Source organism: Biomphalaria glabrata, chromosome 4 (assembly GCF_947242115.1).
Source record: "Biomphalaria glabrata chromosome 4, xgBioGlab47.1, whole genome shotgun sequence".
Classification (NCBI taxonomy): domain Eukaryota; kingdom Metazoa; phylum Mollusca; class Gastropoda; family Planorbidae; genus Biomphalaria; species Biomphalaria glabrata.
The window spans coordinates 14,525,241-14,551,380 of NC_074714.1; the positions used below are offsets into that span (position 1 = coordinate 14,525,241).

The window sequence follows — 26,140 nt, forward strand, 5'->3', positions numbered from 1 at the left end:
TAGTTCTCTTAAGAAACTCAGGAACTCATTTACAACTTTTTTGTTCTTGTACAAAGTTATGTACCTTGTTGTCAAGATGACCCTAGGTGGACATTGACAGTAATTTTCCATTAGGACACGATTCTATCATGAGTAAATATGCGTACCGCGTGACAAGTCTAGACAAGGTTGTACAAGTTTGTGTTTAGTACACCAGGGTCAGTTTTTAACACAGAGCAATGAAGATCAAATTGTTTATCTCTTAATGAAGACTTGTCTCTACAGTCGATATTGGATATCTACATTAGTTTGTTTATCAATTTAACATTAAATTAAGTCTCATAGCTTATTGCAGTCATTACAGACGTTTCTTCAATAGAGAAGATAATTACGACTATAAAACGAAATAAGATGAACTTTTTGCCCTATGATATATTGAGAAATTAAATGTTTGTTATGTCTGATTGATGTGTTAAGTGTTCTTTTTTTATTTCATAGTTATATTCTATAAAATTTATGATCACTATTTAATTCCTCATATTTAAATGTATTTAGACTGACAGACAGATAGCAAGATAGGTAGATAGATAGATAAATAGATAGATAGATAGATAGATAAATAGATAGACAGACAGACAGACAGACAGACAGACAGATAGATAGATAGATAGATAGATAGATAGATAGATAGATAGACAGACAGACAGACAGACAGACAGATAGATAGATAGATAGATAGATAGATAGATAGATAGATAGATAGATAGATAGATAGATAGATAGATTGATAAATAGAGTTTGTGATTTTAATAGTCGTGTATTTATCACTATGACATGACATTACAAGAAATATGAAATCGAAAAAAAATATATATTTTTTTTTGAAAATTTATTTACTTGACATGGCTTTGGTAAATTCAAAGATAATAAGATGAACTAATTTTTAGTAAGGCATATCAAATTAATATTACTGTACATTCAACAATTAAAAATTTCCGTCAATATTTCGTATACCTATAGGTACTATGTCGATGACTTATGGAATCTTGAAAATGTTTTTAATAAAATTTTTCCTTTCTGAATCATCTGGTCCTGTTTCCTTAAAAAAAAAAAGAAAAAAAAGAAATAAATTTTGCTGTGCAAATTATAAGAAAAGAAAAAATCAAATGAAAATGAAAACAACAGATGAATAAAGTATCTTTGGATAATTTCATTTATTAATATGTAACGATGGACTAGTAGTTTGGTATGTGGCCCAGCATGTCGTTTGATGGTTTCGACTGTTATGGATGCTGGTGCCTTGTAAAAATATTTCTAAAATGTTTTCCATGTTTCACATGTTTCTTCAGAGTTGAAGATAATTTACTTCCTAGTCCTAATCTCTCACAGAATCACGAGGGATGGTAGCCGGCAGTGTTTTAACCATGGACCATCGAGAATTTGAAATGACAGTCTAGCACACATACCGCTTGACCGCCTTCTCCTGCCTTCCTTCTAATCTGAAGGAAAGTCCTAAACATGAAATTAATTAATATTTTAGAGCTAAAAGGGAATGTGGAAGAGAAGTTTCTATTTCAATGCTTTTTTCAATGTAATATAAAATTAAAGAGAGTGGCTACTAATTACCTTCATTATTTTTCATCCACTCCATAACTTTCCGTTTTGATAGTGGACATGTGACCCAATATCTGGAGATTATTGCAAATCCAGTTGGAATCCGGCAGACTGGACTGGAAAAGAGACAACAATAAGTGATGATATTTGACGCTGTGACAAATATTACAATTGAAGCTTATACAACTCAAAAGAAATTGATTTTAACAAACGAAATAATTGTATCTAGTACCATCTTCTTAGATTATATATTTAAAAATGCAATAAAATAATACATTCAAAATAAAGCATAATGTTCATAATATCGGGAAAAAATCTAGGAAGACAGCGGCCGCCCGCTTCATCATAACTACGTCAAGTCGACGCGAAGTGGGCGACTGCTGCCAATCAAGACAATAACTGAGTGGTACAAAATCTCGTTCGTAACTTACTCAGACTTTATCAACACCCACCTTTGATCAGGAAACATAAAAAAGGACCTGTGTGTAATCACTGAAGGAACTCATTATTTTGTGTCTGTTCTATTAATGTGTAAGTTTCTGTTGTGTTGTCTGTCTATGAGTAAAGAGTCCTTGCATTCACAACAAATTTCCATAAGGATCAAAGAAGTCTGCGTCTTAGAAGAATGAGAGGAGGATCCTAAAATCGAGATGCTACAGAAGAATTCTAGATATCATATACAAAGACCGAATCGCAATTGAGGAAACAGAAACACGCTGAAAATTGGACCCCAAGATGACCTGCTAAACACTGTCAAAAAGAAAAGCGCATGAGGCGCCCTGACCGCATTTCCCCGTGGCGGAGGCTGTTGAGGCCTAAGCAAGCTATTATAGCACAGTACAGAACAGGCCACTGTCCAATTGGCTTATATTTCTCACGGCTATGGGGAAATTTCGATTCACAGTGCCCCCACTGCGGATAAGAAGAGGAAACGGTGCCTCATATTCTGTTTGACTGTCCCAGACTTGCTGATCTCCCCCAGACTTGCTGATCTCCGTCTCGACAGGTCAAGGAAACCAACAATTCTCGACCTGTATGGTGACATGTATGCACTACGCAAGACAGCAGGGTTTCTGTCCAGGACTTTTGCAAGAGAGGAATTTGAGCCTCTTAAGCCCTCACTCAATTGTGGAGTTTAATGATGATGATTGAGGACAAAAGATGGAGAAAGACGGTCACCAGAGTATATGTGGTCCAATAGACAAAAGGAATACTTTAGGGGAAGAAGCGTGAGAAGAAAGTGGCGTTAAAGTTTACGACATTTTAATTTTGGTAGAATAATTAGAAACATAACAAAAGATAAATGTGAAGATAAAGACATACTTGTGGTTAGCCATTGTTTCACTCGTTTGCCATGCAATGAAACATCGTTTACAAAAACAGTGGTTACAATTCTCTTGGATACAGAAGTATGGATCCGTCTCAAGCTCAATGACTTTTTCCAGACAAATGTTGCATTCCATGTCTTGGCTTTGTTTCTTATGTTGTTCTAAGCAAGCCTAAAATAGAAGAGATAGTGGAGGTTGTAAAGTGTTGAGACACTTGTCTATTATATCTAGCTTTCAGAAGTTTTCATGTGGTCTTGATGTTAAATACTAGAAGATAAAAACAGAAAAAAGAGAGAGAAAGAGAAAAATTGATATAGAGAGATAAGAAAGAAAGAAAAAAAAAAGAGAGATAGAGGGATAGAGAGATAAGAAAGAAAGAAAAAAAAAAGAGAGATAGAGGGATAGAGAGATAAGAAAGAAAGAAAAAGAGAGATAGAGGGATAGAGAGAGAAGAAAGAGAGAGAAAAAGAGAAAAAAATAGAGAGCAGAAAAAGATTGAGAAGAAAAATAAAGAAGAAGAACAGACAGAAGAAAAGAGAACAAAAGATAGAGAGAAGAAAAGTGAAAAGAAAGAGAGAGAAGAAAAGAGAGGAAGAAAAGAGAGAAGGAAAGAGAGATGAAAGAGAGAGTAGAAAGAGAGAGAAAAGAAAACAAGAAAGCGATAGAGAAGAAAATTGAGAAGGAAGAAGATGAAGAAAAGACAAAAGAAAGAGAGCGAGAGAAGAAAAGAAACAAGAAAGAGAGAGAAGGAAGAAAAAAAGAGAAGAAAGAGAGAGCTTGAAAAAGAGAGAAGAGAGAAGGAGAGACGAAAGAGAGAAGAAAGAGAAAGAGGGAGAGTCTTAGGGATATCGGATATTTATGTTTCGTCTAATTTCTGTAAAAAAAATAACAAACTAATTTTAAACTAAATTTTTTCGTATTAATAAATTGGTAGCAACAATTGTGAGAAATAGAGAGGGAAAGTCGGATGATAAAAGTTAAATGTATGTCTATTTCTTGTCGCTTTGGAATGTTTATATTATTGAAAAGAAAATGTGCACATGCGCACAAGTGATCTATCATTACTTACATTAAAATGTAAACCTGGATTATTGGGATTTATTCTATGCGTATGACACATATGGCAAATCCGACCATGCAGATATGGACAGTCATCATCACATTCGTCCGTATCGTTGTGAGGACAGAGCTGCTTCCGACGATCGATAATTTCCTTCTTAGGCATGGAAACTTCTTCTGGTAAATTTCTATCAACTTCTGTTTCTGATTCACTGTTTCCTATAAAACACATTTATAACAGAAATAAATTACATTTACTTTTATGTGTGCTTCAGTTACCTTTTTTTTTTTTTTTTTATCGTATTTCCCATTAGACAAGGGAGATTATTCACAAAAAATGCGCCTAAAATTCAACGTTATAACAAAGGAGTAGAGCGAATTAATAAAATATGTCTGCATCAGAATAAAATATGCCCCATGTTTCATAGGTCTCTCGGTAATTCTAGGCATAAATTACTAAATTATAAAACATTATAACTTTTATATAATATCAGGGTTTCGGTTGTCTTCTTATTTTCAGGACCTCCAGGGAATCTCCTAAAGTTACAAAATATACCAAAAAGTCCTAGAAATCTGAAATTATTTTCATCTCCTGAAAATGCAAAATATACCAAAACGTTGTTGAAATTTAAAATTATTAAAATCTCCTGAAATTTTATGAATTTTTTTTTGAAAAATATAAAAAAAAATGTCATTTTGGGTTGCCAATTCTACCCTCAATTATAAAAAAATACGAAAAGCAGCATTGTCAGCTTTCATTTTTAATAAAAATGTATTTAAAAGACATTTTTTTCCAATACCAAATACTAACATTGATATTATGATTATCCATAACCAAACTAGGCCCCGCGTCATCAGTCTTACATAGGGCCACGAAAATATTAGCGTTGGGAGCATTGTAAATGAAAAACACACGAAACAAAGTTTACTATTGACAATGAAAAGAAAAAAAACTAAAGACAACCTTACCTTCAGCTCTAGCCATAGTATTATTATTAATCTGTAATGTAGATTGATTGCTAGAAGCTATGGAAGACTCTGGAACTGTCCCCGATGGGATATTTAGAGATAACTGGGATGTGTTTGGTACAGTGCTAGACATCAAGTAAGGTGGATTATTTGAAGATAGTAAATTGCTGGACGGCGTAGATGACGGCTGTGTTGAAAATGTTGACCCATTTGAAATCACATCCAGTGTCTGGCGAATTTCTGTCAGATCGTTTAACGGCATCGCGTTGTTGATCCGCTGAGGTGCACTTGTTGAGGTCCTCGTTTCAGAAGGTATAAGGTTATTGATCCTGTATATCCCATTATTTGGATCAGGTAAGGCTGCTGTTTCAGGTGTGTTCTGGCTGTGCAGACCTTCAGATGTGTCTGGTGATGCCCACGTCCTACTGTTGTAAGGAATCAAATAACCAGTGTTAAGATTTTTTAAAAAAGTTTGAAAAAATTATTTTTGATTTTCGTAAAAGTACTATAAAAGTATTTCCTGCCCGGTCACTTCATCCCCTTGTCATTTCACCTCCCTGTCATTTCATCTCTGGTCATTTCATCCCCTTTTATTTTCATCATCTGATAATTTTATCTAACAAATAGTAATTGTAAAAATCATGAAATAAGCATATATTTTTTTAAATATATTCATTTTTTATTTAAATGACAAAAAGTATAACACAGTAGATAATATTAAAATTAAATGTCATTATGAGCTATTAAAATTTAACATGTATAAACATAGAGGTAATGTAAACAAAAGTTATCCTGATTTAGGTGAAGTCAGCTTTTATTAGAAAAAAAAACCCACAAAAAAAAAAAACAAAAAAAAAATTATTTCCAGGCTAAAAGTGACGTGCTCAACTTCAAGAAAGAGCGATTGAAAAATAAAATAAAAAGTGAAACATGGTCGTACTTTCACCACACATTGTCCTAAGTTATCAGCGGAACGGTCATAATTATTCTAATCGCAATTCTTTATTACAAAGATTTCACTACTTGGCCTTTGTTGATAAGTTATCAGCGGCATGGTCATAATTATTCTAATAATCGCACTTCTATCTCTCAAATGATTTTCACTACTTCCACCAAACCTTGGCCTTTGATCATTATGTCATACGCAGGATAATATTATAATATTACATCCCCCACATCCAATAGAAGCACTATAGCTAAGTACACACCCAAATGTACAATATATTATAAGATTTCTCATCAAGAATGCAAAGTGAAAGAGGAAACACTATAAACGCATTAGTAACATGTCAAAAAAATGTTAAAAGCATTCTACATAATCATTTATAGGCCTATATTAGATGAAATGAGGATTAAAAGTCAAAGCCTTAACAGCGCAATTAACAATGAAAAAAGAAAAAAAATTTAATCGGGGATGAAATGACCGGGGTTAAAATGACCGGGGTTGAAGCGTGACCTCCGTGAAGGTGCCGGTTGAATTGACGGGGGTTGAAATGACCTGTCACTTTAAAACTATTACACCCACGCACTCAGCAAATACTGTTAGTGTAAATAAATGTGTCAAAAAGTTCATTCTTTCTTTAAATCAATAAATATGTTTAATCGATTTTAAGTGTGGTGTAGGATATTGACAGATATGTTTAAGATTTGATTTATAGTTAATGTGCTTAGCTTCCAAATATCACATGTAAAACTTGCCTCGGAGAAACTCAGTCAGGATGTTTTAGCGCAATAGATTTAAACCATATAATAATAATATGTTAATATTACACTAACTACATCTAAGAGATACAGAGACAAATTAGAGATTGAGATTAGAGACATTTAAATATAGATCAATATTGTGTAATATTAACATAAGTTGTGTTCTAAAAAAAAACAAGTACTTCCTTTCTGACATTGCGAACTATAAGTCAAATGATGTAAAGTTTACCAAGGACCAATATCATTTCCTTTTCCCAATTAATGTCAGGTACCCATTAGAGAAACAGGAGCGTCCTAAAAATCCCAAAGTTCAAAATCCCTCCCATCATTTAAAAAAACGATGCGCTTTATGACTTAGCCACAACGCCCAATTAATTGTAGTCTACGTCGTTTAATTTTTTTAAATATTCTTTTAAAGACTAAAACAAAGGTTATACAAAACAGAACTTAAATGCATTTTTTATCTATAAGAAACGTAAAACACTATGTAGGGAATAGTTATTTAAGTTTTATAATTTAAAAAATCAAAAGATAATTAATTCTAAAAAAAAAAAAATGTATGTAAACCAATTACCTTTGATAAGTCCTATTTTGAATGCACCGAGCACAGACATAACCTTGCCTTCTTGAATGATCTCCACCTTCAGCCATTGTGTTTGAATTGAAACTATAAGTATATCCAAATTAACAGTCGATGAAAATTGTAGTAATTAAAAACTTCAGTATGTGGTAGAGTTAAACCGATCAGACCGCTGGACATGTGAGCATGGTTTAAATAGGCGCGGACAAACCAACGTCAATCTATTGTTTGAGGGTGATGGGTATTTAGTTAAACTTCTAGTTGACTACCACATTGGTGTGTGTGTATAATGGGAGAGGGGGTAGAGTTAGTACACCTGGGCTAGCTTCATTGACTTGGACAAATCCGAAGTCCATCTATTCTGTAGGGGCTAGACCATCTTAGCGTGACTAACTTGGCACTTACGTGAACTGATTGTGTAACCACTGATAGCTATTTCAAAGAACATTAACTAAAAAAAAAAAAAGCGAAGCTTTTATTGAATAGACATTCAGGTCGTGTGTAGTTTTTTTCAACTTGACAATATGGTTCTTCTTGTAGGGAGTGTACAGTTATTCACCTTGGCAATATGGCCGATTTGAAGCTAAAAAAGACACAAATTACACATGTAACTACTAGGATCTGCTCCTTAACATAACACATGTGTTTTGAAACTATGGAAACAACTATTGAAATTTTATTGTAAATTTAAATCGCTATAATTAGATGTTATTATAAAATACCTAGGTTGTAACTGAAGATACTTATCTTTTAAAATGTTTAACACAAAATTTGCACACACAGTGTAATCAAATGAATCCTGCTTAATACAATACCTTTATTTAAGTCTGAACTTCGAGGGACCTGGAACCATAAACCTAAAACCTGAACGGACCCTAATCTCTAAATTGTCTCTAAAGATTTTCGTACAAAGCATTAATGTACAATCATGATTTTCTAAATGTAGACAAAGATGTATATGACCACACCGGAGTCCTGGTTAGTACTACATAGTGCTTTCTGGTGTGATTTTATGATCGGGGGCCTTTCGGACATTGGTAAAAAAAAAAAACAAAAAAAAAATAATTTATTTCTGGCTTCTGAAAGAAATCCTTTGCTTGTGCCATTGGCTCTAAGCCGCTAAGGACTTAATGTAACTGTTAGTAGCTGATTTATCAAGAAAAAAAAGTATTTATGTGTAACTTTTATTATCAATTTACCGAATGGAATGTACAAATGTTTGTTATGAAATCTGATTATTTTTATTTAATCTCCCTTTGATTTAAATATTATTTTAAATAGGGTTTATATCTATGGAAATAACTGCTTGAACAGATATTTTTTAAAATTAAACAGTTAACCTCCAGCAGAACCAATGTAGAATTGAAACTTAGTATACAACACAATGTGATGAAATCAGTTTTTTAAATAGATTTTTAGTTTGTGAGGTCTAAACATCGCAAATATCTAATGGTAAACTTTTATGACTAGATTTACATCTATTAGAAACGTGGCAGAGGCAGAAGGCCGAGCACATCGGGGACCCCCCGCCATCTGTTTTTTTTTTATTCAATACAAAGCAGCTATCATTTATTCCCTAGTTGGCTGAAGTCTAGGAACTCTTTCTCAACTAATTTTATGTACATATTTGCCAGATGTAAAAATGCCCCCCACCCCAAAATAATATGTTTGAAAAGAATTAAACAATTATTTCTTGACCATACGACATTCGGATTTATTTGTATCCTTTTTGTGGTTGCCATCCCTTAAATCCGGGCCATGTACACACATTTAACCGAATTCACTTAAGGGAGATTCTCTTACCATGTTTAACAGCGGCTAGCAAAAGGGGGGATATGTCAAAAGAAAGTTTTTACAATCTTTATTTAGAGGTGGGAGGGACAATACATGTTTTTCTCAATAGCAGCAATCGAATTAGTTGTCGTGGTAGATCTCCCCTCATATACCTTGGCAATCCACGTGTAAACTGACGTCACGAAATAGACATCTTCCAAAATACTTCAGACAATGTTGAAACAAATATTTTCACCAACTGATAGGTTCACAAATGTCGTGAAATATTGGCAGTGAGACGAAGGAAAGAGCTATACATTTAACTAGATCTCATGAGTCGAAGATTATTGACAAGGCTATCTCTACATCCTGTATATCTCTACCTCCTGTATATCTCTACATCCTGTATATATCCCTTTTTTTTGTGCTTCTCGATGTTCAACAAAATATTAATAAAACAAATTGTACACGTGTGTGTGTGTTTAAACTTTAGTACTAGCATAATTTCAAATACAGCTTTGGGATAAGGTATTGATGAATGGTACCATGTTTGCCCTCTAAAATGATGTCTCTGGTATTAACAAAACCAAGCAGACCAACTTGACATTTTCAAGAAGACTTGCATCAAACATTGCAATCAACCATTCTACATGTCACAACCCAGGACCCCAGTTTGTTGCGCTACAGTCCATGGAGGGCTCTAGCCAGCTTCAACACATCCCTCCTCTTAGATCTCTTTTGGGCCTTTCGTCTACACGCCCTGACCTGTTGTAGCTCTGATTTAGTCACAAATGGTAGTATTTAAATAATTAATAATAAAAAAAATAATAGAATAGAGAATGAGACTTTAATGAATAAAAATCAACTATCTATGGGCATTGTGTATGAGGAAAGAAAATGATACTGTACATATACATTTAAGCTATATGCTTATTATCTCTCTCTCTCTATATATATATATATCAGGGGTTCTCAACCTGTGGGTCGCGACCCCCTTGGAAGTCGATTGACGATTTGCCAGGGGTCGCCAAAGACCATCGAAAAAATGGATTGTTATTGTCTATATATATTGCTGTATGTGTGTGTGGGGGGGGGGGGTCGCGGCAGAGTGGTGGATTGTAAAAAGGGGTCGCCGAGTATAAAAGGTTGAGAACAGCTGCTCTCTCTCTATATATATATATAAATATATATATATATATATATATATATATATATATATGTTTGGTAATTTCTTTTTCCATATCTACCCACATACACGCTTTGTAAAAAATACTTTTATAATTTAATTACATGAACTGGGAAATGGTTTTCAATACCCTCGTATCATTAATTTATTTTTTAAAAATTGGAATGTTGTATTTTTTTTTTTGCTTAAAATTACAACAAATATTGAAATAGTGCTACTATCTTAACGATAACTGCCAATACGACAATGTACAGTGTGTTTATGTCTTTGTGTTTATTTTTTTTAAAATAATTTTTTGTATCATTTTATAACAATGTTTCATTTGTAGATCTAGTTTTACTCGTCCCAATATTTTTGTTTCCTCAATTTGGATGTTAACCATTCTAACATAGTATTTATACAGACACACAGGCTTCCCTTCCCACCCCGTACTAGCATATATAGGCTTGGCAGGTCAGCTGGTCACACCTGAATGGTTTCCACTGATATCTTACGATGTTGTTGTTTTTTTTTACCCCATTGCATCAGTTGTCCCCCGTATTGGTTAAAGTTAATCAGGAGTTCATTAAAACATTCTCCTTGTACTTCTGAATGTACCGTCTTGACGTGATGCCTTGAACAATGACGTACCAATGGTGTAAATCATAGACACGGAGCTAGAGAGCACACTGTACATTCACTCGTGTGGCCTTGTCAGTATGAAGTTAAAATAAAATCTCAATGTTTGCATGTTCTTCTTTTTATAATTACAAACATTCAACGTTTCATACAATATAATTTTCTTTTCAATTAATCTTGAGTTTATTGTTTTTTTAAACATGATGCTAACAAAAAGTGAACTATTGTGCTGGCCTAAAATGAATACGGGTGTGAAAAAAAAAGACTATAGCACATACATTATCATCATCAAACTTTTCGAATTTCTTGCCATATACTGTGTACCCTAAGATAAAAACCCATTGGTAATGCGTAATACATAACTATCCCAATACAGGTCAAAGAGAAGTAGAATATTAATGATAATGACCTTTGCGTTCCACAAACATTTCAAAAGTCGTGTCACGCGAGAGTAAGCGAGACGAGAAAAGCGTGTGGGGGAATTTAGTGGTGCTGAATTTTTTTTACGTGAGCAAACAATTTTAATATAAGTGGCACGCTTGGTACAATGTGCGCTTGTAAACATTTCAAAATGTACAAGTTAACAAATCTTGATGCTAAAGATTTTAGTGCAACTAAAACCAATAATGATCAGTGGCTGTTTATATGTAATTTGTAAAGCAGATCTCTGTAATATATCATTTTAATTGGTGTCTTTAATAAACAGCCTTCATTGGAGGGCTTCTAATTTATAATAAAAAAAAATATGTTCCATTTCTAATCATTATACTGAGTTAAATCTTTTTACACTCAAATAAAAATAAATCAGACGTTTTGATAGATAGATAGATAGATAGATAGATAGATAGATTGAAATATATTTTTTTTATTTCTTTGCTATTACAAAGGCATAGCTTATATAGATTGATACTTTAAAATTTATTTTTAAAACTTTATGTGTCTATCTTTTTCTCTCTCTCACCCTTTCTCTCTCTCTATTTGTTTGTAAGTCTATCCAATACAAAAATGAATTCTGACAAATTAATCCAATAACAATGACTTAGCTACGACAGTGAAATTCAAAATATGAAGTATTAAAAATTAAATATGTAATACATTGTCTCTGTATAAATGTGTTAATTTGTTTATCTTACACATACACACTTGAGCTAAATCACACATTTACAGGTCTAAACTCCTATTCATCTCTGAGGCGGCTTAAGGCTGCACCTTCAATATGGTCACGGAGGTCACGCTCAAGGCACTGCCTCAATAACAAAGGGACGATGGTCAGTGGCGGCTAAGTTAAAAAAAAAAAGGAAGCTGATTTCTTTAGAGCGATATTGTTTATTTAGAAGTGGGAGCATGATCAGACGATGTATCCTTGTCTCAGTAGCTGTAATCAGCGGCTCCAAGGTGGTCGTTTAATAGACATCACCTCAAACGACTCGGACAATTCAATCCTCGTGCGAATTGACGTCAACCACTAGACCACCCTCACGTTTCCGATTTTTGGGAAGGAAATATTTGACCAACTGAAAGTCTTTCATCACTTGAAGCAGCGACATGAAAAGAGACCCAAGTTCAACTCGATCTATAAACCTGAAGAGAAATAAAAGTACATCTCTTTAACTTCCCCCCCCCCCCCCATTTGTTTGAGAATGTTTCTTGCTTTTCAACAGCATAAATATTAATGCAACCTTTATTTTTTTAAATCAATTTTTCTCTACAACAAATTTGATTGAATACAATCATACGTAGCTTATCTATTTAAGTTTGAATACAATCATACGTAGCTTATCTATTTAAGTTTGACTGAATACAATCCTACGTAGCTTATCTATTTAAGTTTGATTGCTAAAAGAAATGAGTTGAATATTAATTAGAAAATATTTTTTGTAAATAATTTTTTTTCAAAACGCTTATACAACTATTTAAATACTTATCTTTTCTTGTAGGGACAATTTCAAAACGACATGTTTAGCCTATTGATAATTGAATCATTTTGTTAAGATCATTCTCAGTTTAAAGGTTATAGTTCATGTTTTTAGATTTATCGCGTTGCAAATTTACAGGTCTTTGAACGAACGTCAACCCCATGTCATGTTTGATAAAGCCATCTATGTAACCCGATGACTCCCCTACACTTTATACAGTGGAGACGGCAATAGAAGAATTCAAAAAACAGAAAGCGCCTGGTTCTGAAGGTATCCAGCAGAGGCCCTTCAAATGTGTCAGTGTTGATCTCAAACGCACTTCTTCGCTGTATGCTGGGACGCTACCATCACATCACTGTACACAAAATGCGACAACTCAAACTGCTCAAGTTACCACCGTGCCGTATTAATTTACTGCGAGAAAATTCCCTCACCGACTATCCTATATCCATAATAAGCGATGTTCTATCTTATAGTCAATGTGGTTCTAAGCTGGTAGGGAGATATCGGACATATTTTTTGTTCATCATAATGCTTACAATCAAACATGTTTTCTTTGTCATATTTAGGATATTTCCCATCGTGTTATAACACAAGCTAGTTATCTTGTCAGGATATTATCGAATATTTTAATACATTATAATGGCTATACAATAATTTTCAGGTGTTCATAGCTGATAGAAAATAACAAAAAATATAAATAGGACGATGGCTATTGAGGCGATGGTTTTATGGAAATGTTACCAAAGGTTTCTGTCTTGTAATAACTGTCCTAATGGCTAATACTTAATCAAGGGAAAGATGTATTAACGTCGAGGGTATTTTGTAATCATCAGATATGTTAGTGCTTACACTGTTATATACGTAGCAACTAGTATAATAAGGTTTCTGCGCTTTTCTACGTATAAAGACTAGGCTGAAAAGCATCATAACACCAGACCACTTATGAGATTTTATGTTGAAAACTTGTGACAAAGACGTTTATAAGCAATTGTTATGGACACAAGAATAAAGTATCTTTAAAAGAGAAGTATGTTTATGAGGGACCGTCTTATCCCTGGGATATAAAGCACCATATTGTGAATTTGCATCATTTAAAATTATTTTTTTTTAATGTTTTAGTTGTTACTTGAACTTGAAATATTGTAATAACATAATTAAGATTGTGATTGTTCGGTAGATTTTATTTCTTTACCTTTCCCACCCCGTAAACACAAACATCGACTTGGCTGGTCACACTTGAATAATTTCCTCTGATGATTTGCGATGTTTTCTTAGTTCTTACAAAGCTCTTTTCAGTTGTCTCGCTTGTTTTCTTAAGATAATCAGGAAATCATTCACACTAATTTTGTCGTACGAAGTTATGTACCTTTTTGGCAAGATGACACTAGGTGGACAAAAGAACACGTGATTCTATTTTGAGGAAATATGCGCACCTCAAGATATGTTTAGACAATGTTATACAAGCTGGTGTTTAGTACACCAAAATCTGATGTTAACACAGGGCTTTAAAGATTATATTATTTATCTCCTAAAGCAGACTTGTTTCTACAGTCGTTATTGGATATTTAGTTTGTTTATTAAGTTATTAATAAATTAAGTCTCATAAATTATTGCATACATTACATACGTTTCTTCAATAGAGAAGATAATTACGACTATAAAACGAAATAAGATGAACTTTTTGCCCTATGATATATTGAGAAATTACATGTCTGTTATGTCTGATTGAAGAGATGAAGTGTTCGCTTTTTTTTATTGAGTTATATTCTATAAAATTTATGATCACTATTTAATTCCGCATATTTAAATTTATTTAGACTGACAGAGAAGTATATATATATATATATATTTAGCTAGATAGCAAGATAGATAGATAGAAAGAGTTTGTGATTTTAACAGTCATCGTATTTATCGCAATGACAGGACAGTAAATATGATGGAAATATGAAATCAAATAAAAAAATACATGTTTTATTTTATAATTTATTTACTTTACATGGCTTTGGTAAATTCAAAGATAATAAGCTTAATAAATTTATAGTAAGGCATGTCAAATTAATATTACTGCACATTCAACAATTAAATAAAATATTTCCGTTAAGATTTTGTATACGTATAGGTAATATGTCGATTACTCATGGAATGTTAACAATGTTTTTAACAAATGTTTCCTTTCTGAATCATCTGGTCCTGTTTCCTTAAAAAGAAAAAAAAGAAAAATATAAATTTTGCTGTGCAAATTATAAGAAAAGAAAATCAATTAAAAATAAAAAATTGTTTTGATAATAATTTGTTTATTCACAAGAAAAAAACAACAAATGAATATAGTATCTTTTGTTAATTAGTAGTTTGGTATGTTGTCTAGAATGTCGTTTGATGGTTTCGACAGTTATGGATGCTGGTGCCTTGTTAAAATGTTTCTTAAATGTTATACATGTTTCGGATGTTCCTTCAGAGTTTAAATAATTTACTTCCTAATCAAAACCTCACACAGAATGGCGGGGAATGATAGTGGGCAGTGTATAAACCATGAACCATTGAGAATTCGAAATGACAGTCCAGCACACACTACCGCTCGACCGAAACATGTAATCAATCGATATTTTATAGCAATGAGGGAATGTACAAGAGTAGTTTCTATATGAATGCTTTTTTTTTCAATGTAACTTGAAATTAAAGAGAGTTGCTACTAATTACCTCAATTGTTCATATCCGCGAAATCCTCTTTCGAATACTCAATAAGCTTCTTTTTTGATAGTGGACATGTGATCCAATATTTGGTGCCTATTGCAAATCTGGAGTGAATCCGACAGACTGGGCAAGCTCTGAAAAAGAGATAACAAGTGATAATATTAGACGGTGGGACAAATATTACAATTAAAGCTTATTCAACTCAAAAGAAATTGATTTTAACAAACATAATAATTGTAATCAATATGTGTAAGGTTCTAATGTGTTGTATATATATATATATATGAAAAAAAAGTCGTTGTGATCACAACAAATTTCCATAAAGATCAATAAAGCAGTCTTTGTCTTAAAAGCAAGTGAGGAGGATCATAGAATCGAGATGCTACAGGAGGATTCTAGATATTATATGCAAAGACGAAATCACAATTGAGGAAACATGATCACGCTGAAAATTAAAATCCAAGATGACCTGCTGAACGCTGCCAAAAAGAGAAAGACAAACCAAAACAATATTTCCTCCTTAGGACTGACTAAGACTTGTTTTAAGGAGCAGTGCAAAGGAGAGACAGAAAACGATGAAAAGACAACTTTGAAGAATAGACGGTTCTGTCATTGACAACTTTTCTATTCAGGACAAAAATGTCCAAAAAAAAAACACTCCGTGGAGTCTGGGAGCGCATTAGGAGACCTGACCACACTTTCCCGTGGTGGAGGCTGTCCATGCATGATCAAGCTATTATAGCATATTTTAGGACAGGTAGCTGTTATGTTGGCTCATAATTCTAACAGATATGGGCAAATGTATGTGCCTATTATTCTATTTGACTGCCCCAGACTTGTTGACCTCCATCTCGACAGGTATGGGAAACCAAAAAATCTTGACCTATATGGTGATATGTATGCACTACGCATGACATTAAAGTTTACAACATTTTATTTTTGGTAGAATAATTAAGAACACAACCAAAGGATAAATGTAAAGAAAAAGACATACCTATGGTTAGCCATTGTTTTATTCTGCCGCCATTCAAATAAACACATTAAACAAAAACAGTGGTTACAATTCTCTAGGATACCGAAGCGACTAAGAGTTTCCAGCTCAGTGACTTTTTCCATACAAATGTTGCATTCCATTTCTTTACTTTGTTTCTTATGTTGTTCTAAGCAAGCCTAAAATAGAGCAATTAGTAGACGTGGTAAAGTGTTGAGACACTTGTCTATTCTATCTGATTTTCTGAATTTTTCAATACTACAAAAAAAAAAGGAAAGAGAAAGAGAGAAAGAGTGATAGAGAAGAAAGAGATAGAGAAAAGAACAGAGAAGAATGAAAGAGAAGAAATAGAGAGAAGAAAAAGAGAGAAGAAAGAGTGAGAAAATAGAGAGAGAAAAGAAAACGAAAAAGAGAGAAGAAATAGAGCAAGTGAGGAAAAGAGACAAGATAGAGAGAGAGAGAGAAGTAAAAAGAATAAACAGAGAAAGAAGAAAGATAATTAGAGAAGAAATGAGAGAAGAAAGAAAGAGAGTCTCTTTTAAACTAATTGTTGTCTTAATAAATTGGTAGCTACAATTTTGAAAAATAATAAATGGAAATTGGATGATATAGGTTTAATGTATGTCCATTGCTTTTATCTTTAGAATGCTATTATTGGTGAAAGAACTGACAGAGATACCCTGCTGCTGCTATATCGGAGTCTAATCCGCTCCAAGTTAGACTATGGATCAATAGACAGACTATTGCCTCTGCCACCTATTGAGAGTGGCAGGATCGGTGAGAAGCTGAGACCCACAACAAATTCAGACACTTTGTGGCAGATGTCCGCCCACATCTGACAAGGCGTGGAAGCACGACCATATCCAGACATAGTATTAGCCACACCTATATCACGCCAAAGATTTTTATTGAATTATTAAATTTTTTACTAACTTTACTATTTTAACTGTGAATAGACCTTGTATTTAATGACTTAACTAAATAAAGTTTAGCGCTTGTGATATAAAGGGAGAGTAACCTTTTAGGGATTACGGACACGACATGGCCTAAAGTGTGCCGATGTGCCAAAAACTCAAAACTCAAACTCTGAAAAGAACAAAAATTATGAGCAATCTGCCCACAATCGAATTATCATTACTTACATCAGCATGTAATTCTGGATTATATGGATTTAATCTATGTGTAAGGCACAGATGGCAAAGGCGGCCATGCCTATATGGACAGTCATCATCACATTCGTCCTTATCGTTGTGAGGACAGAGCTGCTTCCGACGATCGATAATTTCCTCCTCAGGCATGGAAACTTCTGGTAAATTTCTATCAATTTCTTCTTCTGATTCACTGTTTCCTATTGAAAAAATTAACAGAAACCAATTACAATTACTTTTAATTTGAGCTTCATTGGCTTACTCTTTTTTGTTAAATATCGTATTTCCCTATTGACAAGGGACATCTAGAATTTAACGTTATTACAAAGGAGTAGAGCTACTTAATAGAATATGTCTACATCGAGATTAATTAGGCCAACTATGCTGCCGCAGTGGGCACCGCTTTTTCATAGACCCCGCGATAATTCTAGATATAAATTATTCAGTTTTAAAAAATTATAACGTATATAAAATCCCGTTAAAACTCTTCAGAAAAGTAGATAAAAATGACTGTTTTTAGCTGCTAATTCTAATTACGATTTTTTAAAAAAAGGCAATGTATTCTTTCATTTATTAAAAATGTATTGCAAAGACGAATTTATTTTTCAATACAAAATCTTAACTTTGACAATATGATTATCCCAAACCAACTTGGCCCAAGGTAATCAGTTTCACATAAGACCCCGCAAATGTTAGGGCTTGCCCTGAGAGCGTTGCAAACGGAAAACAAACGAAACAAAGATTACTATAGACAATGAAAAAAGAAACAACCTAAAGACAACCTACCTTCAGTGTTATCCATAACTCTAGCCATGTGTTCATTGGTATTATTAGTAAATTGTAATGCAAATTGGTTGCTAGAATCTATGGAAGACTCTTGAACTGTATCCGATGGCATATTTAGAGATAACTGAGGTGTGTTTGGTGCAGTGCTAGACATCAAGGACGGTGAATTATTTGAAGATACTAAATTGCTGGACGGCGTAGATGACGGCTGTGTTGCAAATGTCGACCCATAGTTTGGTGCAGTGCTAGACATCAAGGAAGGTGGATTATTTGAAGATACTAAATTGCTGGACAGCGTAGATGACGGCTGTGTTGGAAATGTTGGCCCGCTGTTTGGTGCAGTACTAGACATCAAGGAAGGTGGATTATTTGAAGATAGGAAATTGCTGGACGGCATAGATGATGGCTGTGTTGGAAATGTTGACCCACTTGAAATCACATCCAGTGTCTGACGAATCACTGTCAGATCGTTTAACGGCATCGTGCTGTTGATCCGCTGAGGTGCACTTGTTGAGGTCCTTGTTTCAGATGGTATAAAGTAATTGATCCTATATATCCAATTATTTGGATCAGGTAAGGCTACTGTTTCAGGTGTGGTCTGGCTATGCAGACCTTCAAATGTGTCTGGTGATGCCCACGTCCTACTGGAGGGAGGCGTGTAGGATCTTATCTCCGCTGGTCCTCTTGCTGGGCTGGGTCTAGAGTATGTGCCATTATACATCTGACCATAAGTATTTCTGAAGATTGGTGTTGCGTATGATGGAAGCACATAGGAACTCATTTGAGTCTGGAATGATCCAGAAGGGTATTGATTGTACAAATGATTAGGAGAACCTGCAAAGGTTAAAGCAGCTGAATACGTGTATGAATTCATAGGATAAGAAGATCTTCTTTGGTTTGTTGTCACAGTATTATCTCTAAAAGCAGAACTGTTGGAAGGAATCAAATAACCATTGTTAAGTTTCAGTTAAAGAAAGTTTTAAAATCTTTTTTATCTTCGTTAAACTGTAGATTTGAAACACTTAGCAAATACTGTTATTGTAATGAATTGTTTCAGTAAAAAAACAAGATATGTTTGTTGGACTACAACTAATGGGTTAAAATTGCGCGTTGTGTGCTAATAATGGCTTTTTCGATAAAATGAAGAAATAAGTTAGAAAAACAAGGTTACAAAGCTAGTTTGTGTGGAAACGCAAACTCAAATCGGCCCTCAAAGTGATCCACCCAAAGCAGGTAAAAATGCAGATTTTAATATTTTCAGAAAGAATATCAGAATGAAATTGTATCAAAGGCTAACGACAAAGAAAACTGGAGAAAGAAGGTTCAGAGAACTTATGTGGTGCTCCAACGATACAGCAAACAAAATATAGGTGAAAGTAAATGTGAAGTTAGATTTGAACCTGGCCTAAATGATGTCTTATAATGATTATCTAATTGGTAAAATTGTTTTGTAAATGGTCAATCTCTCATTAACATCCCCCCCCCCCGCCTTTTTTTAAAGAATTTTCGACCAAAAATCTAAAACCATTTGTATAAATGTGTTTAAAATATGGTAATCGATTATATACCTTACTAAATAGCCTCCAGTGTTTGTAACTATTAATAGTGAATAGTTGTAAAAAAAAAGTGTTTTTTAATGATAAAATTGCTTGATTTTCGCTTTTAGATAAGAGATAGCCCTATCTTTACTAGTTTACGAGATCTAAACGGGACAGACGGGTTGACAGACGGACAGATAAAACACAAAAAACTAATAGCTTCTTTTTCCTTTTCGGGGGAGGGGAAAATTTATTAAAAATTCAGAGGCCAGATTAACGTGTTGGCTAGGTGGGGTGGGGGGTGTTAGTCGTTGCAATTCGGGCCTTCCATTGAACGATTTTTGGTTCCGGGACAAAATAGACATATTTTAACTTTTTAACTTGTGAAACATCACTATCACCCAGTATAGCAGCAAATGGCTTGTTTTCTCATCCCTTTAGCAGACGGAGCTTTTAAAATTTTAATCTATATTTTAAAATATTTTGTACTAAGTTTTTGAAGATAAAAAATTACAGAAAAAGAATAAATTTGAATGAGTTCTTACTAATTGAAATACATTCATTACATACGTTTGGTTACTTGTTAAATTTAAGAAAGGTCTAGATTGGAAGATTTGAAGATAAGTAGCCAGGAAATAAGAACGTGGATTTCTCTCAAGAGTTTAGCATAAATGTCTAATAAATATAGATCATACACATGTTTTATATTAACTAAAAATTAAGTTATGGGATTTTTAACGAAATCTGCTTCAAACGTGTTTATTGTTGGGAGACATGAGGTTTGAATTCAAATCCCGATAGAGGAAGATATTTTTTTTTAATAAGACGAGTCCAAGAACTCTATGGAAAAAGTTTCTTAGACAAACCCTCCAAAGAATTGTCCCACAAATAAATAAAAGGCAACAAGCATGCTTTATCCGGAGTGATTAAACAAGATATACAAAAACAGAGACCTTTGCATATGTTTAAGTATTGTTAAGTATTTTATCTATAACCTAAACTTTTTTTTAATGAAGCTCACTTTTAATAGTAATAAATTAAACCTTTATCCTTTCTTTAGCTCTTTTAATTAAATTTTCAAACAAAGACATATGTTTAAACATCAATTACTTTTAAAGTTAACATAGAAATAACGAACTTATTGATGTTATGAAGTAGTTGATTAATGTTATATCTATCACTGTATAGATAACATTTTTAGGTTTTAACATTTTTCGATTTTAGGTTGGAGAGCTTCGTAAAAATATAAATAGTGTTTCTTTAACTTAAAAAAAAAAAAGAATCTATAAAACACTACAAGGTTAAACAAATAAATGTTCAAAATATTGTTATGCTTTTAGTCAAGAAAAGAAAAATAATGAGGAAAAAAAAACTCAGGAAAGGTTGACTCTAAGTTGGAGTATATATAAAAAGATACAGTGTAAATAAACTTAAAATTAGAAAAAAAAATATACATCAGTCCTTAACTTCATGAATTTACTTAATGTTAAAAATGGAGAAAAATAGAGTTTGGAACTAAATTGTATCCTTTTTGTCTTATTGAATTTTTTTATTTAGAATGAGATAAATCGTGTACAAATATAAACTTAAAGTGATTGAAACTAAATGTTTGACATAAAGATTTATAAAATTACTTAAGGTCAACGTATATAAGTTTAATGAAAATAAAGTAAAAAGAAAATGTTTTAAATGAAATATATTTATATAAAGAGTACAGTAAAAATCAATTACCTCTGATAAGTCCAGTTTTGTATGCACTGAACACAGCGACAAGCTGACATTGATGTTTCTTGTCCACTCTCAGCCATAGTGTAGAAATAACACAAACTGTTAACTATAAACAAAGAAATACTAATGAGAAATAATAACACTTCGAAAAGAGAATCCAAAATGTGGAGAAATTCACCGCGCTAAGATGTAGATCTTCTCAAGTTGATTCGTAAGAAGTCAAACAGCTGGACATAAGAGTAAGTCAGGTTTATATAGGAGGCTCGGACAATTCTCGTGACCTCGAAAGGGGGGGGGGTCTTTCCTTAGTGCGATACTTAATGATAATTCAGCCTTAGTAGGTGTGGGGTCGTCAGTGAACAATGGCGAGCAAGGCAAAGGTGGACAACACCGATGACCCTCTCTTGTGAAGGGGTAGGACATTCCAAAAATTATGAAACAAAAAAATGCACACACAGATATGTCATTAATTGAATCTTTCAATTAGAACAAAACCCAGTATACTGTTTTTAATGTTTCGGCTCTTTATTAGTTGGTCACTAAGAAAGGTAACAATCAACTGTAATGGATTATCACAGATTTAAAATATAGTGATTTTATATTTCATTAAATATATCAATGAATTTAAACAAGTATCAATTGATAATTAGACCTCAATGAAATAAAATTAGTATTTAGATTTAAATTCATTTTATTTATTGGCGAAAATATATGCATGTACCATAAATTTTTAATTATGTGCTTGAAAACTTTAATCAGTTAAATAGACAACTGTAAACGTGCCAAAAATCTTGTTAGATACAATTTATGTACAAACACTTCTCAATACATTTTATTAAGAAGATTATTGTAAAAAGTACAATTTTATTGACATTTTTCCTAGTGAGCTAATAATTCAATAGACATTATTTTCAATAGAAATCTACATGGAGAATAGTTGAGATTTGTTTAATCTTCCACAAACTCAAGTACATTTGATATCAAACTATTTATTTCCACAAGAAAGAGAAACAAAGAAAATCTATGAGTGCTAAATGTTTGTTGTATTAAGGAGATAGTGAGACGAGTTTTTTTTATACTTCCTTAAACGAGGTTAAAATACTACATCTGGGTTTAATCATTTCAAATTAATCATATAACGAATCATTTCTGCAAAGCATCCACACAATACTGATGCAGTCCCAGCTGCGATGGGCAGGTCACGTCTACAGAATGGAAGACCACCGCATCTTTAAACGACTCTTGTATGGCCAACTAAGCGAAGGAAAGCCCTCGCAAGGTGGGCAAAGAAAGCGCTTCAGGGACACCCTCATGGCTTCTATGAAGGCGTTCAGCATAGACCCAGGCACCTGGGAGACAGAGGCACATGCCAGAGCATCATGGCGTCGCGCTGTGAAAACTGGCGAACAGGTTGCTGAGGAAAAAAGAACAACGCTGGCAGAAGAAAAACGCCAGAAAAGAAAAGCAAGGCAAACGACACTAGCTCCAGCTGGAATAACCTGCCCAATGTGCAGCCAAACTTTCCGGTCTCACATAGGTCTCACCAGCCACAAGAGGAGGCACAAAACCCCAGTGCAAAGCCCATAGTCCCCTGGATGACAAAGTGGTCATCATCGAACCACGATGGACAAACTATATATATATATAAAACGAATCCATATTGATATTTGACCAACATATCTGTTGGAGCTTATGTATGATTTACGTTGAGTAGATTAACGAGGTTAAAATACTAGATGTGGGTTTAATTATGTCAAATGAAGCACATAACGAATCTATATTGATATTTGATCATCACATCTGTTGAAGCTTATGTATGATTTACGTGGAGTAGATTAACGAGGTTAAAATACTAGATCTGGGTTTAATCATGTTAAATGAAGCACAAAACGAATCCATATTGATATTTAATCAACATATTTGATGGAGCTTATGTATGATTTACGTTGAGTAGATTAACGAGGTTAAAATACTAGATGTGGGTTTAATTATGTCAAATAAAGCACATAACGAATCTATATTGATATTTGATCATCACATCTGTTGAAGCTTATGTATGATCTACGTTGTTGAGTGGAGGCTTAGAATATGTATCTTCTTTGATAAAATAAAGACATTATAAAAAAAAAAAGAAAATTACGTTACATTTCAAGTATAAGGTGAATATACGATGGTTGAATGTACGGAATAGATAAACTTCAGAATATGTTGTGTAGAAATTTAAAATGAATTAGGTAAAAGCTAGGAATATGTTGCTTTTTTTTTCGACAAGGGTTTTTAATTCATAAAGAGCCATCCGGACAAATCTATCGGAGTGGCTAATTTTGTATATGTGTTAGGAATTGTTATTTAGACAATGGTCATGCTTGACTTAAGTGTGGCCAAATAATTGGTAACGTGAAATACTGCATTCCTCACTAATCTTCGATATGAAGACAAATCGTATTATTAAAAAAATGAAATATATAACATTTATTATTTTTATAATGCTAACATTGCATGACATTTCCAGACAAATAATACAATCATCTTAGCTGGACTATCAGTGTTTGCTAGCAAACATTTTTAACTTTTTTTTTTCTCAATATAAATTTACTTGTTTCAATTTTTTTTCACAAGTCAAATGAGAACCATTCAGCAAGTCGATGTTACTCTCATACCCTCCCTTCCCACCCTGTAAATACAAACGTAGGCTTGGCTGGTCACACTTGAATGATTTCCTCTGATAATTTTCAATGTTTTCTTTACTCTCAAACAAAGCTACCATCAATCGTCTCCCTTGTTGTCTTAAGATAATCAGCACCTCATTCACAACTTTCTTCTTGTATGAAGTTGTTTCCATTGTTGGCATCTTGGACACAACGTGGACATAAAGCATAAAACAGCCAGGCGAGGCTATTCGTAATATGTGTACCGCGTGACACTTTAGACACTTTTGTACTATTTGGTGTTTAGTACATGACATTCTTGTCTATGACACAGGGTTTATCTCTTAATTCAGAATTGTCGCAACATAAGCGTGTTTATAAAGTATTACATTTATCAAGTCGCATAATGTTCATATTTACATTACAGGCGTTACTTAAAAAGAGAAGATAATTACGAATCCAATCAACTTTCTCTATAATAATAATAATAATAATAATATTAATTTTATTTATAAAGGGATGTTAACAAACAACATGTACGCTTAAGGGGCCATAATAATATAACAAACACAAACACGAAAACAGAAATCAAAAACTTCATACAAGGGAGACGATTGATAGCAGCTTTGTTCGGGGGTAAAGAAAACATCGCAAATTATCAGAAGAAATCCATACTTCATCAAACAACTACCGAATATGTAAAATCAAAGGTACGTTGTTTTTTTGAACGAAAGGTTCTACTATTGAAGCTAATAACCTTTCATAAAATCATTTATTGCACAGTAACTAATATTTGGTAAATAAAAAAATGTAAATGTTACCCAGCCCAAAGAAAAATCCCGTTAACAGGAATTTAAATTCTAAGGATATGGCAATAGATTTGAAGTCACATAATGGTGCACAAAATTAAAAAAAAACATTTATTTATTTACTAGACATATTTTACCCGTGGCCCGAAATGTGTAAATTGTAGTCCATAACTCTGAAGTATGTTGTAGATATTAGTCGATCTGATCAGACAGCGGGTATGTGAATGTGTCTGTTTTATATAAGCTTGTTATTGGGCGTGATTTATGTAGGAAACAGAATTTTGATGATATACTGTATGTCTTCGCAACACTCAAGGCTCGTAAAATAAAGTTAATTTGATCGTGATTTTGTACTTAGTAAAGAAAGAATGAAATTCAAAGACAAATTTATCTTCTTATCTTCTAGTACAAAATCTTTTCACTTATTATCCTAATCCTTACCCTGGCCCAGTGCAATTCGTTTCCCATAGGGCCCCGCAATAGTTAGTGCCGACCTTGGGCTTACCATTGTGTAAAAGCAAATATGCATAAGCATTAACCGAATCCTGATTCTTCTATAGCACTCTCCTTAATGTTATGTTGAGGTGTTCAGATGGCTAGACCAATATCCAAAATGAACTGTCCAGATTAGGCAGCTCTCCATATAAATGAAACTTGCAATTAGTACAAAAATTCAGAAAAATATGGTATCATAGCGTATTAAAAGCATGACCTTGCGCTAAATAATAACAATTGGTAAAAATATTTAAAATCGAAAAAAAAATTATTATTGTTAATCTAGGTCTATTAAAATTTTTATTACATGGCTAAGCCAAACGAATTTTTCTTCTTCTTATTCATCGTTCTCATTGTTATGTTGGAGTGTTCATATGACTAGACCAATACATGAGATGAACTGCGCAGTGGTTTCCAAATCAGGGAGCTCTCCATATAGTTTTCTTTCTATTGGGGTGATTTGGGGCCAATGTCTTATACGGGCCTCTTGATAGAGAGAGCAGTTTTGGAGGACGTGGTCGGCATTTTCTGGTGATACTCCACATGGGCAGATTTCACTGGTTCCAATTTTGAGCTT

At 33.4% G+C, this 26,140-nt stretch overlaps 2 protein-coding genes and 1 long non-coding RNA gene across 3 annotated transcripts in view; 1 reads left to right on the top strand and 2 right to left on the bottom strand.

The window, feature by feature from the left end:
• LOC106054140 (macrophage-expressed gene 1 protein-like) overlaps window positions 1-26,140 on the top strand; it is a 165,197-nt gene that overhangs the window by 44,081 nt on the left and 94,976 nt on the right. The gene's annotated exons all lie outside the window — the stretch shown is intronic.
• Window positions 14,740-16,572, bottom strand: LOC129925729 (uncharacterized). Its single transcript, XR_008777462.1, has 3 exons — window positions 16,415-16,572; window positions 15,427-15,554; window positions 14,740-14,926 (listed from the first exon to the last, which is right to left on the bottom strand). It is a non-coding gene; the product is annotated as an uncharacterized LOC129925729 (long non-coding RNA).
• On the bottom strand, window positions 17,133-19,285 carry LOC129925785 (uncharacterized). The gene is made up of 3 exons (XM_056026333.1): window positions 18,346-19,285; window positions 17,550-17,759; window positions 17,133-17,296 (listed from the first exon to the last, which is right to left on the bottom strand). The coding sequence occupies exons 1-3, from the start codon at window positions 19,217-19,219 to the stop codon at window positions 17,133-17,135; spliced, it is 1,248 nt and encodes a 415-aa protein (XP_055882308.1). The 5' UTR covers window positions 19,220-19,285.